This window comes from Zeus faber (assembly GCF_960531495.2).
Source record: "Zeus faber genome assembly, chromosome: 6".
Taxonomy (NCBI): Eukaryota; Metazoa; Chordata; class Actinopteri; order Zeiformes; family Zeidae; genus Zeus; species Zeus faber.
Window position 1 is genome coordinate 8,330,553 of NC_137201.1, and position 17,534 is coordinate 8,348,086.

At 47.7% G+C, this 17,534-nt stretch overlaps 1 protein-coding gene across 1 annotated transcript in view; it reads left to right on the forward strand.

Annotated features, from left to right (window-relative positions):
* hipk2 (homeodomain interacting protein kinase 2) overlaps nt 1-17,534 on the forward strand; it is a gene marked incomplete at both ends in the record, with an annotated part of 63,415 nt that overhangs the window by 35,574 nt on the left and 10,307 nt on the right. The window contains 7 exons of the mRNA XM_080002550.1: nt 4,527-4,650; nt 5,844-5,963; nt 7,647-7,733; nt 11,520-11,704; nt 11,848-12,010; nt 15,288-15,516; nt 17,286-17,407. Of these exons, the coding sequence (XP_079858676.1) occupies nt 4,527-4,650; nt 5,844-5,963; nt 7,647-7,733; nt 11,520-11,704; nt 11,848-12,010; nt 15,288-15,516; nt 17,286-17,407 (1,030 nt within the window). The remainder of the gene's footprint in view (nt 1-4,526; nt 4,651-5,843; nt 5,964-7,646; nt 7,734-11,519; nt 11,705-11,847; nt 12,011-15,287; nt 15,517-17,285; nt 17,408-17,534) is intronic.

The following is a 17,534-nucleotide window of genomic DNA, read 5'->3' on the forward strand; positions in this document are numbered from 1 at the left end:
CATCTCTCTACGTGGGAGAAGCTACTCTCTCAGAGCTCGGGCCACGGCCTTTTTACATTAGGGCAGGATGGAGGAGTAGAGGACGATACAGACACACACACACACACACACACACACACACTAAACACCAGGTTTCCTTTCTCATGAAGTGCTTTTTCCTGTTACCACCCGAGGGCTTCTTCCCTTCACTCTCTGCCAGCACCTCAGGAAACCCGGCGCTCTCGGTGGATGCGGCGCCCAGATCTCATTTACCCATTTGTCTCGGCGTTAAGACCGTCCCGGCTCTCCGATGTAACTTCGTTATACCCAAGAGACAATGATAAAGTAATTTTAATGACCTAACTCCCTTCCCTATAGAGCGGACTGATCTGTGTGTGTGTGTGTGTGTGTGTGTGTGTGTGTGTGTGTGTGTGTGTGTGTGTGTGTGTGTGTGTGTGTGTGTGTGTGTGTGTGTGTGTGTGTGTGTGTGTGTGTGTGTGTGTGTGTGTGTGTGTGTCTGTGTGTGTGTGTGTGGGTGGGTGTGCATGCTTGTGTGTGTATATCTCCACACCCTGCCCTTCCAGGGATCAGTCAGTCTCCTGTCCGGAGCCCAGCTACGGGAAGGTCAGCCTGATGGATGTATCCTGACATGCACACAGCCTGTGATGTCACAGCCGGGAATAGCAATGTGCGTGTGTATTTGGTTGTGGGTGGGTGTGTGTGTGTGTGTGTTTCTGGCATGGTTCACCAGAGCAGAGGACGGGCAGGCAAATGGGGAGGTAGCTCTAGCCTCTGGCCTTGGTGCCCCAGTTTGAGGGGGCTGGGGTTGGGGTTGGCGTTGGGGGAGCCGGCCGCTATGGTGGTGAAGGGCGGCTATGTGTGATGTAGGGTGCGGGGCAGCCGTAAAGAAAGCTCCCATTCATGAGCGGTCCCATCCCTGGCTGCCAGGGGGGGACTGGGGCTCGTCAATGACAAGGCCAGCTGGGAGGATGTCAGCCCCGCCACAGACCGCCCGACCCCACCACTCCCCACCCCCGCTCCCCCTTGCATCTTTTCCCTTCATCTCCTGTCCTCGCTTTGCAATCTCTGTCTCGGTCCCGCTCGTCCGTGGTATTTCGCCGCCGCAAGTGCCGAGGCCTCCCGATTGTTCCGAGCGGGGGACGGCGGAGACAAAGAGGAAGCGGCCGTCTAGCAGCACTGGGTGCGGGGGCAGCTTAAAAAGGGTAATAAACCAGCGCTGCCAACGGAATTTGGTGTGGCCAGATGGTGTAGCCCGATCCTCCGCCACTGTTTCTGGAGCTTTTCTATTGTGACAGGAGCTTACACTAGTTTTGTTTTGAGGCTGACGGGGAACAGAGGAACCGTCAACGAACCCTTGAAGTATGGCATGTCTGTGTCTATGTTTGTGTGTGTGTGTGTGTGTGTGTGTGTGTGTGTGTGTGTGTGTGTGTGTGTGTGTGTGTGTGTGTGTGTGTGTGTGTGTGTGTGTGTCTGTGTGTGTGTGTGTGTGTGTGTGTGTGTGTGTGTTGCCAGCTTTTTGTCTGTGTTGCCAGGATGTGGTGAGGCCAGACATGTGTGTGTTCTATAGTGTACCCCCCACAATAGTGATACTAATATCACGATACCGGGAAAACGCTGACATCCAGCTTTCGGAGAACTCGCAAGGACGAAACTGAGCGATCTTGGTTTGGAACCATGGAGGTAGAGCAGGAGAGGGAGACTGTTTGCGAGCCGAGCAGATGTGTGTGTGTGTGTGTGTGTGCGTGCGTGCGTGCGTGCGTGCGTGCGTGCGTGCGTGCGTGCGTGCGTGCGTGTGTGTGCTGTTTATCACTGCCAGGGAAAGGTGTGCATCAGCAGCAGCTGCATGAGGGCCAATTTGCATGCGACAGCAGCGATGCATTCGCTGGATTTGCATTTGTGGTTTTATATCATGGGGCGGCAGTGTTACTCTCTCTCGCTCTCTCTCTCTCCCACATCCTTCCTCCCTAGCTTATTTGTAGTAGATATTCCTTCACTGTCTCCGTGTATATGTCTCTTGGGGTCCGACTAATGTTTTCGGGGCTCCGGCTCCTGTGAGAGGGCAGCAGCGGAAGGGGGTTGCGCTGGTTGGAGCGCAGCGGAAACCGTGAGAAGAGCCTGACGGAGCAGAGCCTCTGGAGTAGAACACTGGCACCAGGTCCTGGCTGAAGCGGATCCAAGCATAATATCGGCTTTAACAGATCTCCCCTCTAACCACAAGGGCAAGGACAGTGTGGCCGCACACACACACACACACACACACACACACACACACACATATACACACACCTAAGGTCACAGAAAAGATGCAGCCCTAATTCCTGGGTAATTTAAATTGGGCGGTGGAAGTGAGAGTCCGAGTTATACACTAAAAGCCACACTTCCATGACATCACGTGTAGCACTGCGTAAACTCTGGCCTCCGCACAGTTTATGGGGGGAAGGCAGCGCTACAGCCCTTTTCATTCAGTAAAGGAGGCGTAGAGTATGTGTTGCAGTATGTGGCCAGCATAAAGAAACTAAGATCTCCATCTTTTGGCCTTGGTCTCCACTCTGCACTCTGGTGTTGGAGAATTCGTTGGAAACCTTTCTTTGGAGTGAGAACAGCGCCCCCACCCCCACCCCCCATCTTTTCAGTCACTTCTCATGCTCATAGAGGGATCGCAGTTTCTCACACAGGACTTTTTGTCTTTAGAGGAATCGGTTGTTTGCGGTGAGGTTTGCGTGGCGTCTTGCTTCTTGGTGGAGCAGATTCTCGTGCCAAGAAAAAGTCAAGCGGCGGCTAATTACATCCCCCGCGATGCGTTTCCCGGTATTGTTCACCTGCCTCCTGATCGTTCTGACCCTGGAACACCCGAGTCCACCTTGCCGCCTCTTCACCTTCTCTCTGCACTTTACCGCTCTCTTCTATTAGCAGGCTCCTTTGTGACTCGTTGGCAGCCCCTCCACCGCAACCTCCTCCTCTCCATTGATAGGCATCATCGCCTCATTGTGTGTGAAGGTGTCTTTGTATCGGTGCGTAATGGAGCTCTGAGATACTGTTGCCAGAGCGTTGTCTCGGCATTTGTTCCTCCGCTGGCTGCCACGACCCCTATAACCTGCTCGTCCGCTGTCTCTGACTCACTCCCCCCCCCCTTAATTCTGATTATTCTTATGTATTGCAGTTTTTACCACATTTCACTTGGGATTTATATCTCACATAAAGACACCATCAACTGACCGGCCCCCTCCATATTGACATCGAGAGCAGTGGGTGGATGTCAGAAAAGTACATTTGGTCTGCAAAATGTACCAGCTGCCCTGAGGGCAATTGCCCATAAGCCCCCACCTCAATCCGCCAACTCCAGTTCAGGCCTATAGAGTCCTATAGCGTCCGCCATGCTGTTTTTCAAATTCTGTTTCCCCGGTGCTGACACTTCCAGCGGCCCTGGGGCGAGCGGGCCTCCCTCTCTCTCTCTCTCTCTCTCTGTACTGTATGTCTCTCTCTCTCTCTTCCTCTCTCTCTCTCTCTCTCTCTTTCTCTCTCTCGCACTCTCTCGCTCTCTCCGTCGGCGATGGCTCGGGCGCACTAGGGAAGCGCTAGGCCCGGTTGCCATGGCCACCCTCGGTGTGGAGCACGAGAGAGCGCGTGGGGGAATGCTCCGTGATCAGCCCAAAGCCCTCGGCAGCCTGTGCCACGGCATTAAAATTGTGTGTGTGTGCGTGTGTTTCATTTTTGATTGAATTATACTGTATGTGTTGTCTTTAACAATCAGGTCCTAGATATGACGCTTACAAAAAAAAGCCCGGATAAACCAGTGGAGTCGTTAAGTGGCTCAAGACTCATCGTGGTACTTTTGATCATGAAGCTGATGTCACATTCTAGTAACATCAGACAAAATCAGTGTCTGACGGTGTTGACGGTGGCGAAAGAGGCTCTTTTTGGTGCCGGGGCTTATGCTTTTATTAACCCCCCCCCTCGCTGTCGTCTTTTCAAAGTGCGGCTCTGCGCTCTCTGGCTATCAATCGATAGGCTACGAGTCTCCCAGGCGTTGGGGAGCGATGAAAAACAGTGATGTTTGGAGAGTAAATTGAATGGGAACAAGGTGCCAAACTCGGCACAAGCGAAAATACATCTTGTGTTCTGTGGGCCGTAGGCGAAAATCAATGTTACGATAACACATTGGCCTTTGGTAGATCTGTGTGTGTGTGTGTGTGTGTGTGTGTGTTGCATGTGTGTATTTGAAAATGATATTGTCTAATTAACTCGGGTTTGTTTAAGCCAGTCTCTGATATCCAGCCTAAAAGTTGGCGTGCTCGCCCAAGCCAACCTTTATTGGCGTCCCTGATCTCTGCTTCTGCTACCTCCAGGTCTCAAAGTAAAACAAGTGATTTCCCAGATTTAGTAGGGATCAGCTGCGAGAGCTCCACAGTTACTGTATGACGCTTATTTCACCAGTTAATTTGAACCTCAATATGATGAAAAAACAACAAAGTTGCGGCTCCTGGTTTGACGTATGTTGACCCTCCTGTATGTTTCTCCCCGCGCAGGGCTCCGGAGATCATACTGGGCTTGCCTTTCTGCGAGGCGATCGACATGTGGTCCCTGGGCTGCGTCATCGCCGAGCTCTTCCTGGGATGGCCGCTCTACCCCGGGGCCTCCGAGTACGACCAGGTGAGACCGAGGAACGACGAAGATTGACGTTAAATATTTTTGCATGTCTATTAGTGTAATTATGGTGCTATCTTTAGCCATATTATCATACTGTACTAATAACCTTCTTTTGAGATAGATAGATAGATAGATAGATAGATAGATAGATAGATAGATAGATAGATAGATAGATAGATAGATAGATAGATAGATAGATAGATAGATAGATAGATAAACAATAAAACAGGCTAGAATAATAAAGTAATAGAATAAAATTTAAAAACAAAAATTAAAAACAATTGGCAATATGCAATAAAGTATTCTATTTATATATATATATACATATATATATAAATATATATATAGTCCTTCCTTAATAAACCCAAAAATTGACTAGAAAATAGAAAAAAGTGCAATATAAAATAAGCCTAAAAATAACTCAAAATAGAAAAAAATACTACAAAAGGAATAAACAAAAATAATTAATTAAAAAATAATAATAATAAACTGGCCGAATACCATAACCCAAAAAATGAAAGACAAACAATAAAAATAATCCTAAAATAAAGAAGAAAAATTTGGCGGTTAGGTCAAGGTTAACAATAAACCTCTGTATCAACAATTCACATCCTGACAAAAACATGCCTATGTTGTGAATATGAATTATAATGTGTGTAAGTTTGTATGATCGCATGGACGTGTGTGTACTGTATCTGTTTGTGTGTACTTGTATGTGTGTGTCTCTGTGTGGATTTGCGTGCCCCCGCCGCCGCCCCCCCCCCCCCCCCCCCCCCTGTTTATCTGAACAGATGCTCCGGAGCCACTTGTCCAATTAGCGGAGCCCCTGCGCTCCAGAGCAAGACACCGAGGAGCCCCCCCCTTTCTTTCTCTCTCTCTCTCTCTCTCTCTCTCTCTCTCTCTCTCTCTCTCTCCCTCCATCAATCAGACGAACGAGGCTTGGTGGGAAAAGGCCCTGAGCCTGCCTTTTTTATTTATTCAAGCATTGGAGCCCCCCGAAAAACTTAGCCTGGCGTCTCATTTACAAGTCTCAAATCAAATCAATCCTGGGCTGAGGTTAGGTTTGGATGGTGTGAATGTCTGGTTTTTTCCACCTTTTAGTGAAAACCATCCCGTTACCTTTCTTCCCTTCCTCCTTCTTTTTCCTTTTTTGGACTCCCTTGGCATTGACTCTTTCTCTCCGCCCCGCCCTGTAGATCCGGTACATCTCCCAGACGCAGGGTCTGCCGGCCGAGTACCTGTTGAGCGCCGGGACCAAGACCACTCGCTTCTTCAACAGAGACCCCGACTCCACCTACCCACTCTGGAGACTCAAGGTCAGGATTCCATGCCATTCCTTTTGTTATTATTATACATATATATATATTTTCGATTTTCGATCCATTAGAAGATGGCTGTCATCCATACTGCTGAAACTCTGGCTCAAGCCGAGTGCTACATGAGGCCCCTGGCTCTGAAACAGGGCGACGGGGGCGAGAGGGTGAGAGGATGGAGCAGGGCGACAGGCTTTGGCAAACAGAAGCGTATGACCTGATGAAAACAGCTCTCCAGCTCTAAGGGGGTGTCAGCCCGATCCACCCACCCTCCACCCTCCACCCTCCCCCACTGTCCCTCTATGTAGGCCACTCAATAAGAAGAACCCTCCCCCCCCCACATTCATTGACTTATTCTGAACTTCTTTTTTTTTTTGGATCGAACGCGGTGCACAAACAGCAGTCCTTCTCCGTAGGGAACGGCGGATGGGGGATCGATCCTCGCAACATCTCATCTTTGTTTGTTCCTTCCTTAATGTGCGTCTGTAGTTGATATGTTTTGATTATTCTTCGGACGTGTTTTTTTTTTTTTGCATACATCCCATTTCTAATTCTTTTGTGATGGTCTGACGGGACTAGAACAGTGCGTGTTGTCAGTGTCCATCCAGCTTTGAGAAAACAATGTCTTTGACTGTGTGATTCATTTTAGGGATTCCTTTGAGTGACACAAGTGACTTTTTTGAAATGAGGACAGCGGACCAAGATCATCGGCACCCTGAAAAATGAATTGTCGAGACATTTCTTCCTCATCAAGTCTTAATATTTAAATTTCATATTATTACAATATAATGATAATGATACAAGAATAAGCAAAAAGTTATAATATTACATATAATATTATATTTTTTATGTTATATTATATACCTTTAAAATAAGAACAATATATATTACATATAATACTATATATGTTTTTCTTATTTTAAGAAATCTATTTACTATTGGCAGATAATACATTTTTTTTTTATATATATATTATTTGTATTATTTATATTATTTATTTATATTATTTGTTTATTTTTTGTTTTATTTATTTATTGCAAAATATAGCTTTTTCTTTCTTTTGGTGATGATTTTCCTGGAGTGTAGGCTCTCAGATGAGGAAGCACGCAGTACATGCACACACAGATCTCTACAGTAAAAGTCATTTACTTGTTGAAATTGGTTCTTTTTCTGTTCTTTCTTCTTAAAGCAGATGCGTTCCCTTAGATGCTTAATGTTATCGAGTATCTTGATCAGGGTGGTTCTTCCAACCTGGTCTTGCATGTTACGTGGTGTTGAGCAATATGCCGTCGGATCACTGTGCTGCATGCACAGTGATCCGACGGCGTATTGCTCAACACCACGTAAGTATGTATGTGTCTGCATCAGATGCATTTGTTTTAATGGCTACATGTTTGTGCACTGGAGCTCTACCTGCAGGTGTCTGAGTTTAGCCCTATATTTTGTATATTTTGTTTGTGTGTGTGTATGTGTGTGTGTGTGTGTGTGTGTGTGTGTGTGTGTGTGTGTGTGTGTGTGTGCACGCACGTGCGTGTGTGTGTGTGCACTACCCCAGGCTTGCTGCGAGGGCAGACAGAGTCCTCCTGTACGTCAACAACAAGAGGCAGTAATGAGCTAAATGTAAATAGTGCATTTCCAGTGACGGGATGTGAGAGCAACATCTGTTTCTCGTCTCTCCCCACACAGACTACAGAGGACCACGAGGGTGAAACGGGGATCAAGTCCAAGGAGGCCCGCAAGTACATCTTCAACTGCCTGGATGACATGGCGCAGGTACGCTGTCACTTTGCAACAGTACATTCACCAGCCGACGCTCCGTTACCTGTAGAGCGTATAAGTCCAAAATATGTGGGATTCTCCACCTTGGTTGAAACCACATCCAGCAGTAACCACATCCCAAAAGTCTACCTTTAATAATATCTTCATAGGATATTCTAATATCCAAACTACTAACGGTGACATCCGTTTTGCTGTCCATTCCATGTAAAACAGATATGTTCCATGACGATGGGAATATCAAATATATACATTTAGTAATTAATTTAAAAGGCAATATGCTCTCCTGACGAGATAATTTTGTTGCGTAAAGCTGTCGACACATGAAATGAATGGAAAATGTTCAACACCAGGTAGGGAGCCGTCATCGCTGAACCTTCAAACTCATTATACTTGCCTAATTTTGTCCGCACTTGAAAAAAATAAAATAAAATCTATCTGAAATTCAATATATATAAAAATGCATCCTAATATTTATCTGATCCTCGATGGGAGGTCCGAGCTGCCTCTCCATCCACCGCGGCGTCGCGATGTGAGTTATTTTGTGACTGGGAGGAAGGAAGGAGCGAGAGCAGCTGTCTCAGATCCAGCCCTGCTCTTCGTTCTGTTGAGCCGCCACATAATGGCTTGCAGGCGCGCGTTTGAGCCGAACATGCGGTCGGCCCGGCTACCATGTTTGATGCGCGGAGTTTGCCGTCGCCGTTTAATCATAAGTGACTGTTGCGGCCGTGTCCTGATGCGGCGCGTCTGCGCTGTACACGTGTCCACGTACCGGGGGGGGGAGGCGTGGCTTCGGTAAGCACAGGCGGCGCATGAAGCACGTTCCGGGAAAGTTACTCCAACGTTCTTGGGGGGGACGAACTCCACATTGTTCCTGAGTGAGTGAGAGCCTTACAGCTCAAGGTGTTGCCGAGGCTCACCTGTGGGCATTAATTCTTTTAATAGAGCAAAATCGCAACTGACTTATGCAACCTGAGGAAATGACTCATACACCGAGCCCAGAACAGGGCCACCTGGAAAGTCGGCCCTCCGTGAAAAAAACGCAGCTCTACCCGCAGTGGGAAAGTTCACATTGGGTTACGGTATTTTGATCTGCCGCGCTTCACAGCGAGACTGTCTGGTGTCTATGATATGTTCACCTTCCCTCGCCCCAAAATACAGGTTCTGCTGGCTGCCATGCAGTTTCCCAGGCATGTAGATAATCCCCGGCTCCTCTTGTCATCATGTTCCTCGATCCTACCTCCTGATTAGGACCTGCAGAGAGATACCTAAAAGAGGACGGAGAGATGGAATTAAGCAGTTAGAACAACCCACCCCCCCTTCCGAAAAAAAAACTGTACTGGAATGTGGACGTGCAATTTAGGAGATCTTTGATAAAGCCCATGTGGACTACGAACACATGTAGTTGGTTTAACGATGGAGATGATTAGGGTTGACCAGCAGTGCCCAGGGCTGCTCTGGGGCCTGTCTGGCACAACACTCTGCCGGCATGGGGATGTTAGTTTGCCTGTCTGGGCTTGGTGAGAATGTGGTAAACACACACACGCACGCACGCATGCACAACACACACACACACACACACACACACACACACACACACACACACACACACACACACACACACACACACACACACACACACACAGAGCATGGGGGTCTAATGAAGCCAACCTGCACTGTCGTAATATCCCGTGGGTCAACCTCTTCTCCTTGCGCTTCAAGCCATTTCCTCTCACTGTCACAGCTAAGGGTCAGCCTCTTACAACAAAAATAAACACAAGACATATCTAGCTGCCTCGGCCCGAATGTCGTGAAAAGCTCTTTTTTGCCCCGTCCCCGAAATCGGGCCATATAAACAAGTCAGCAGTGTGGACATCTGTCTCAGCGTCTATAATGGATGATATAGCTGAAGGCTCCGGGAGACAAGCGGAGCTGGGTGCCAGGAAGAGATAACGAACCTCCTCTCGGTCATGGGAAACACGGGAAGAGTTTAGTCGCAACTACATATCTGATCTGAGCAAATCAGAGGCTGACGTAGCATGAATGCGTGGCCCCCACAGGAAGCCCCGCCATACAAGTAAGGTAGGCAGGAACAACATATAAAAAGCAAGGGGGGGGGGGTGCGGGCGTTATTTTAATCTGCAAGTCCTCAAGGTCTCCGCGGGGGGATTGGAGCTCGGGCCAGGGGCGGGACGGACAGCCGCGAGGAGGAAGGGGAGGGTCGATTGGAGAAGGGTTGAAATGAAGGCGAGAACGGGGGTCGAATCGATTATCTGAAGTATCCACGTTCCATCAGTAATTTCCACTCCACTTTGTCCTTCCTTCGGCCTTCCATCCCTCCAGGCGAGACGAGCGGATTTGCTGACCAGCACTTTAGTGCGGGTTTTAGCCTTCGGTCTTACTGTACAACTGAGGGGAAATTCGAGGGCGAGCGCGGACGACTCGACTCTGCTTCTCCCGGGGCGTGGCCCAAATCTGTGCCTGGACCCGGCATCTGCCTCCCAGCCCTTTCTCCTGAGTGGCATGTCATCACTCCTCAGGACCCACAGATGTGGCTCCACAAAGCCGCCATTGACATGCTAGACACGCGGGTCATGGCCATAATGATCAAAGCTCATGCGCTTTTACGCTGAGTGGCCGTTAAGAATGACCGTTTTCATTTGGAGCATAGAAAACGGCCAAAATGGTTCTTTCTTTCTGCCCTTAATATATGTCCTCTCCCCCAGCACTATCAAATGCCTTTTGTCGGCACACTATGCAGGTAATATATTTTTTTCTCCTAGTCCACTGCAATGCACACCTCAGTCGCTCACCAGCTGCCGCACATTTGCAAGCAAACCGTGTGTTTCCCAAAGTCATCTCTTCCACTAGCAGAGGACAAAGTGATTATTTCTCACCTCATTTGGGAGATTATTCCGCTATCACGGCCAGCTGAGAGGAGTGGTTACAGAGCCTGTAAAGCTTACATAGAGAAAGCGAATTGAATCAGATTTCTGGTGCTGACCGGCAGCACATCTGATAGCCCCTGGAGCGGGTCTCCAGATAAGCCGTGCTCCTTTATGGGAAACAGGCCTGCTGGCACCGCACGGCAATCACGATAAACAAGGCGGCCGGCCCTGTTCAGCCCGTGTCCGCACCACAAATGTTCCCCCGGTTCTTTTAACCATTTGTCACGGGAACCAAAACCAGCCCACACCTTGGATCCCCAAGCACCAGACATGTCTCGCTTAAAAAAATTAAATAATCCTGGCTGCTTATGTAGCTTTCCACCGGAGCAGAAATTTGCCTCCGGGCTCTGTGTTTACCCACAAACTCAGCTGCTGCGTTGTATAAAGGTAAAGCAACGAGATGTTTCCAGCTTCCTAGAAGTATTTAGGTGGAAACGTCTCGTGTTCTCAAAATGATGGCCTTTGTGAAAGGGCTGTTTTTAAACGATTGCGCAATGGCAGGATTTATTGAAGTCATGGTTTATTTGTATATTATGACTTCCCCGGGGCGCAGATAGAAATCTTAGCGAGGCCGCCGGGGGATGTTTCAAGTGGCGGGTCCCCTCACTACCGGCGGGTGTTTAGAAAGTCGGGGAGGTTCAGGGTCATCGGTGCAGGCCCGCGGCCTCACTGATGAGGCCTTGTGAGTATTAATAGGTCTTTTCATGGGAACGCGCTGCAGGAGAGTGTTTTCCTTTCCCGATTGCAGAAACGCCGATGGCCTCGACCGTCAAACCCGCCGTTGGAGGTGCCTCCTACGCTCGTAACGCTGCGGTTCTTTGCATTATGTCCACAGGTGAACATGACGGCCGACCTGGATGGGAGCGACATGCTCGCCGAGAAGGCCGACCGCAGAGAGTTCATCGACCTGCTGACCAAGATGCTGACCATAGATGCCGACAAGAGGATCACCCCCATCGAAACCCTCAACCACCCCTTCGTCACCATGTCACACCTTCTCGACTTCCCGCACAGCTCACAGTGCGTGCTGGCGCTCCTGCCGTCTTTCGCCAAAAATGATTAGCGCTTTGAGCGACTATAATTCCATTCTCTCTCTCTCTCTCTCTCTCTCTCTCTCTCTCTCTCTCTCTCTCTCTCTCTCTCTCTCCCTCCCACCTCCCCAGTGTGAAGTCGTGCTTCCAAAACATGGAGATCTGCAAGCGGCGGGTAAACATGTACGACACCGTCAACCAGAGCAAGACGCCCTTCATCACCCACGTGGCCCCCAGCACCTCCACCAACCTCACCATGACCTTCAACAACCAGCTCAACACTGTGCACAGCCAGGTAAACACCGCCCACCGCAGGGTGAACAATGGATAGAACGCCGATAATAGAGCGATAATAATAGGGAGGGTAATAATACATCCGTTCATCAAGTCCACTTCTCGGATTTGTGTTGTGAGCAAGCACGTCAGTGGATTTGGTTGATTTGTCTCAGAAATCCCACTGATGTGATGAAATGAAACTTACGGTTTTGGTTTATTTAAGGCAGCGCTCCCTCCGTCAATCTGTCATTTGTCCTATTTAATCTCATTTGAACTGGCGCTCCGCCTGTCTCTCTGTCCGCCCGTCTCTCTCTCTCTCTCTCTCTCTCTCTGGCTCTCGCTCTACCTGTCTCTCTGTCCCCCTTTCTGCAGCCTATTCGTCTGTCTCTCTCCATGTCTCTCTTTGTACCTGTCTCTCGCTTTGCCTGTCTTGTCTCTTTTCTCGCTCTGCCTATCTGTCCATCTCTCTCCCTATCTCTTTCTCAACCTGTCTCTCTCTACTTGTCTCTCTCTCTACCTGTCTGTCTCTCTGCCTTTCTCTCTCTACCTGTCTCTCCATGCCTGTCTGTCTCTCAGTCTCTTTCTCTCTCTCTCTCTCTGTCTCTCTCTTCCTGTGTCTGTCTCTTTCTCCTCCTGTCTCTCTGTCTCGTCTCTCTCTGCCTGTCTCTGTCTCTGCCTGTCTCTCTCCCTGCCTGTCTCTCTGTCACCCTCTCTTCCTGTCTCATTCTCTCTCTGTCTGGTCTCTGTCCGTCTCATCTCTCTCTTCCTGTCTCGTCTCTCTCTTCCTGTCTCTCTCTCTCTATCTGCCTGTCTCTCTGTCTCTCTCTCGCTTCCTGTCTCTCTCTCTCTCTCTCTCTCTCTCTCTCTCTCGACCTGTCTCTCTCGACCTGTCTCTCTCACTCTGCCTGTGTCTCTGTCTCTCTCTGCCTGTCTCCCTCTCTCTGCCTGACTCTCTGCCTGTCTCTCTCTCTGTCAGCCGGTGTTGCTGCCTGCGCCTCAGGTCCTGTGGGATTGTCGCAAAGTGCTGATTACACACATGACAAACGCTACTTCCTGCTTGCCTTGCATTCTGGGGCTTTCAGGCCTTAAGAATCCCTTCACCAGGCTTCCTCTCTTCTACCCCCGCTCTCTCTTTCTCTTTCTCTTCCCTCCTATATCCCGGGGTTAAGCCGGTGGTTCTCCACCACGCCGTCCTGGCATCGCCGTGTGAATCTAAACCGCTGACTCTGTGCTGCCGTGCAAGGTTTTTTCTTTTTTTTTCCCCCCAGGTTCCTTAATTACTATTCCAATTTTGTTTTCTTCCCGTTTCTCCGTTTCTGTCTCTTTAACTAAATTCTTTATCACCAAACCGATCAGGCCGGAGCGCGCTGCAATTAGAACCCTGGTCTCCGTCTGATTTAGCCCCCCACCCTTGCACACATCTGGTGCAGGCAGAGTTAAGGCGGTGATTTATTTAGTCGGATTTGTTTACGAGGCGGCGATGCGTCTTTGACCTGTGCCCGTTTATGATGAATGCATGGCTGCCATATTGATTATGTTTCCTCCCCCGGCGCTCATCGAACACACTTAAGAGAGCAAATGAAAAATGAAAGCACTGTCTCTGTCTCCCCCTCCCCCACCCCGCCCTCGACCCCCATATATGCTTAATGACAGGGCCGAAATTAGACAATGCTGGAGCAAACACTGCCCCTTAAAAGCATTTGTTTGCATCCGGGAGGTTCCCGGGCTGTTCGAGCACGGTTCATATCTTATTAATGCTTTCTCCCTCGCTATTTATATTTATGTATATGTACATACATTGTACTGGAGATAGAGCACATACATCCGTACACACGTAGGCCTGCATAATTACACAATGTCTGTCGGCGGTGGAAATATTACCGTTGTCAAGCGTGTAGGCATGGAGGCGCCAAAGTGATGGCGTGATACCAAATGTCAAACTCTTCCGCTCCAGCTCATTATGTTTCCTCATTACGGGTCGGCAGCGCAGCGATCCAAACAGCATGGCCGCAAAGCACCATGAGCGGCGGAGGGATGCGTATTATGCTTTAACGTTCGGGAAGTAGTCGTTGCCGTCTCCTCCCCTCCAAGTCTGAAGGGCCTTCATACTTATATAAAAAGTGAGGTACATAATAGAATAAAAATAGAAAAAGAAATCATCAAATATATGCTTATTGCCAAAAAATACAAAACTGTCTGAAAAAATTTAGAATAAAAATGATCATAAAATAGTACAAAAAGTGGAGGTAAAAATGTAATAGAAAATACAAATGGTCAAATATGTACAAATAGCCCCAAAAATATATACAAAACTGAAAGAATCAGATATATACCAATATACTAAATGTGACCCTAGCGCAGGATCAATTATTGTTATAAGTATAGGGTATCAACTATAAACAGTATTACTATGTACTAACTAATTTATTACAGTATGTGCAGTGTTTGTTCCAGTGTTACTGCACATTTATTACTGCACACATTATTTTTTTTTTTTGAAGAGTTATGAACCTGGACAGCACAACATATATCGCACGACACCCTGCAAACATACATATATAATGCACGTTGTTTTTCTTTCCATTGACCCAGCGGGAATTAATCTTGGATCTCAGCACACGGGGTGGATGGCACGTAATCACTGCTCTGGCATTCATCGAAAACATGAGCGCTTGATTGTTCTTAAGAATCGCAGCCCCGGCTGATTATTCTCCATCCCCCCTGCACCCGGACCCCCACCTTCCTTTCTCTCATTAATCAAATTGATTTTATGTATCATGGGAGGTATTTCCATCAATCTGCCGGCTTCCTCTTTTCCATTCCTCATTTGTGCGATGAAGGATGAAGCATCTATCTATCTATCTATCTATCTATCTATCTATCTATCTATCTATCTATCTATCTATCTATCTATCTATCTATCTATGTATGTATATATCTATCTGTCTATCTATCTATCTATCTATCTATCTATCTATCTATCTATCTATCTATCTATCTATCTATCTATCTATCTATCTATCTATCTATCTATCTATCTATCTATCTATCTGTCTATCTATCTATCTATCTATGTATGTATATATCTATCTATCTATCTAGCTGTCTGTCTGTCTGTCTGTCTGCCTCTCTGTCTGTCTATCTATCTGGTATTATCCAGGAATCCCCTTATATTGACCTCTGCCACCGCCACCCCCCTTTCCCATCATGTTTTTTTTTCATTTATTATACTTATTTTTATTATTATTATTATACTATATTTTCACTCTTCCATCTTGGTCCCACCGTTCCTTTAGGCGTCCAGCCTGGCTCCCTCCTCCACCACAAATACCACCCTTTCCCTTGCCAACCCCGACGTCTCCATACTGAACTACCCATCTGCACTCTACCAGCCCCCCGCCGCGTCCATGGCCGCCGTGGCCCAGAGGAGCATGCAGCCCCTGCAGCCGGGGGCTCCACAGCTCTGCCCCGCCAGGGCCGACCCCTTCCAGCAGGCCCTCATCGTCTGCCCGCCAGGCTTCCAAGGTAAGGGGGGGGTGTGTCACTCATTAGAATGACTTGGGTAAAAGTCTTAAAGTAGGTGATATTAAAGGTACTTAAGCATCAAAAGTAATTATATGGTTGAGCTTTGTTTTGCTCTGATTTGAATCGTGTTGTCAGTCTTTCCCTATTTTTCGGTAAGCATAAGAGGCACTTAATTTGGTATATATGTCTTTCACTCTGACATAAGAAAGCATTGGTTGTAAACATAGCCCCGGGTGTTGGTCTAAATCAGTCATAACAGCGGGATGGGGCAGCATCACCGCTGGGGGAGGCCATCGCTGGGCTCCAGAGTGTTTGCTTACACTGCGCTCGCTGCTGGATTCGACCCTTGATTCCAACATGAACCTGGTGATAACGGGCATTCACTCACACCATTTACCAGCTTTCCTCCAATTTTATTTTGTAGCGAGTAACGAAGGCGTTCGGGAGAAACGTATCGGAGTTAAAGTCGACAGAAATATAATAACTCAAGTAAAGCACAGATACGGCCTAAAAGTACTTGAGTACCGTCACAAAGTATTTTTACTTCAAGTCAATCATGTCGGGCGTGTCTTTGGCCTGCGGTTGTTCTGTCTTGGGGCTCTTGATCGGGCTGTACATCGTATCCTACCTGACTCAAAAATCATCCGACAGCCAATCTGGCTTGAGGTACGGTACAGTCACCCCATCCTCCATGCAGGACCCATCACTTTCACAAACTTGGCCCCGCGACTCAGTCCGGTCACGGTTAGGGTTAGGGTCAAGTCGTGGCACTGAAGCCAGAATGCTCAACACCCACATGGCCCGTGGACTTTTTGATCCGGGATAACGTGTCCGGTAAGTGGAAACCAAATTATAGTGATTTCTAGTGGTTTCATCTTTGAAAAAAACAACCTTTGTGTGATATAAAATTGCCGTAATTGAAAAAGAAAAAATGCAACCTTAAAATAGTGTTTTCGCCATGTTTCAATTCTTTCTTCAGGCCAGTGTTAATTCAAGGCCTCCAAGTAAATATGGGGTTGTTTTGTTCCTGCCTCACATTTTTTCCATTAAAATCTTTTTTTTTTTTTTCGTGCCTTGTACTGTGTAGTGAATAAGCCCCCGTGCCCCCGAGACAATGTCAGTCCAAACATATGACGGAGACGTGCTGTTACGATAATGAGGCGATTATAGACATTTGATATTTCAAATGTCTACGTGATGCTGGCTCGGGCTTTGTCTCTGCTCTGGGTTTAAACCGGGAGCTCCAAGGCCATGTCTCGTTATGTGTGTGTTCATCATTAAAAACAAAACGTTTCTCATAAATAAGAACTTTGTTTGGAGATATTTTTATCATTACCATGACTACTGTCTGTGTGGGGTTTTTTTTCTTTTCTTCTCAGCTATCTCAGGACATTAGTGCGTAGCAACGGGGTCCGGACATTTGTTGGACACAGATAAAGCGCTTGCCATGTTTAGGATGTGTCTTTGTCTCTCCGGCTGTTCCCACCATTCCCCTTTTCCTCCATGCCTGTTGTTGTTCCAGAGTCAGAATGACTTTATTCTGCCAGGTTGCATTCACACGTACGAGGGATTTGTGGTGATTATTAGTGCATTTCTACAGACGATTAGAATTTTGGCATTCTGATCACTTTATTGATTTATTTCTTTATTATTCTATTTTATAAAATAAAATACAATGTGATTCTGTTTATTTACAAGTTTGGTACTAGGTTGGTACAGTTTGTATGGTGTTGTTGTTGTTGACACCCCGTTGTTTGGCGTGTCCACAGGGCTGCAGGCATCCCCCTCCAAGCACGCCGGTTACTCCGTGCGGATGGAGAACGCTGTTCCCATCGTGACGCAGGCCCCGGGAGCCCAGCCCCTGCAGATCCAACCCGGGCTCCTGACGCAGGTAAGGAGGAGAGATGGAGGGCAGGGTTCTTACCAGGTGCTCGAGGTGCTTGAAGTTCATCCTCAGAAATACATAAGTACTGGGATACCTTTAAAATAGCCCCCTTTTGTGCTGAAGTGAAGAACCG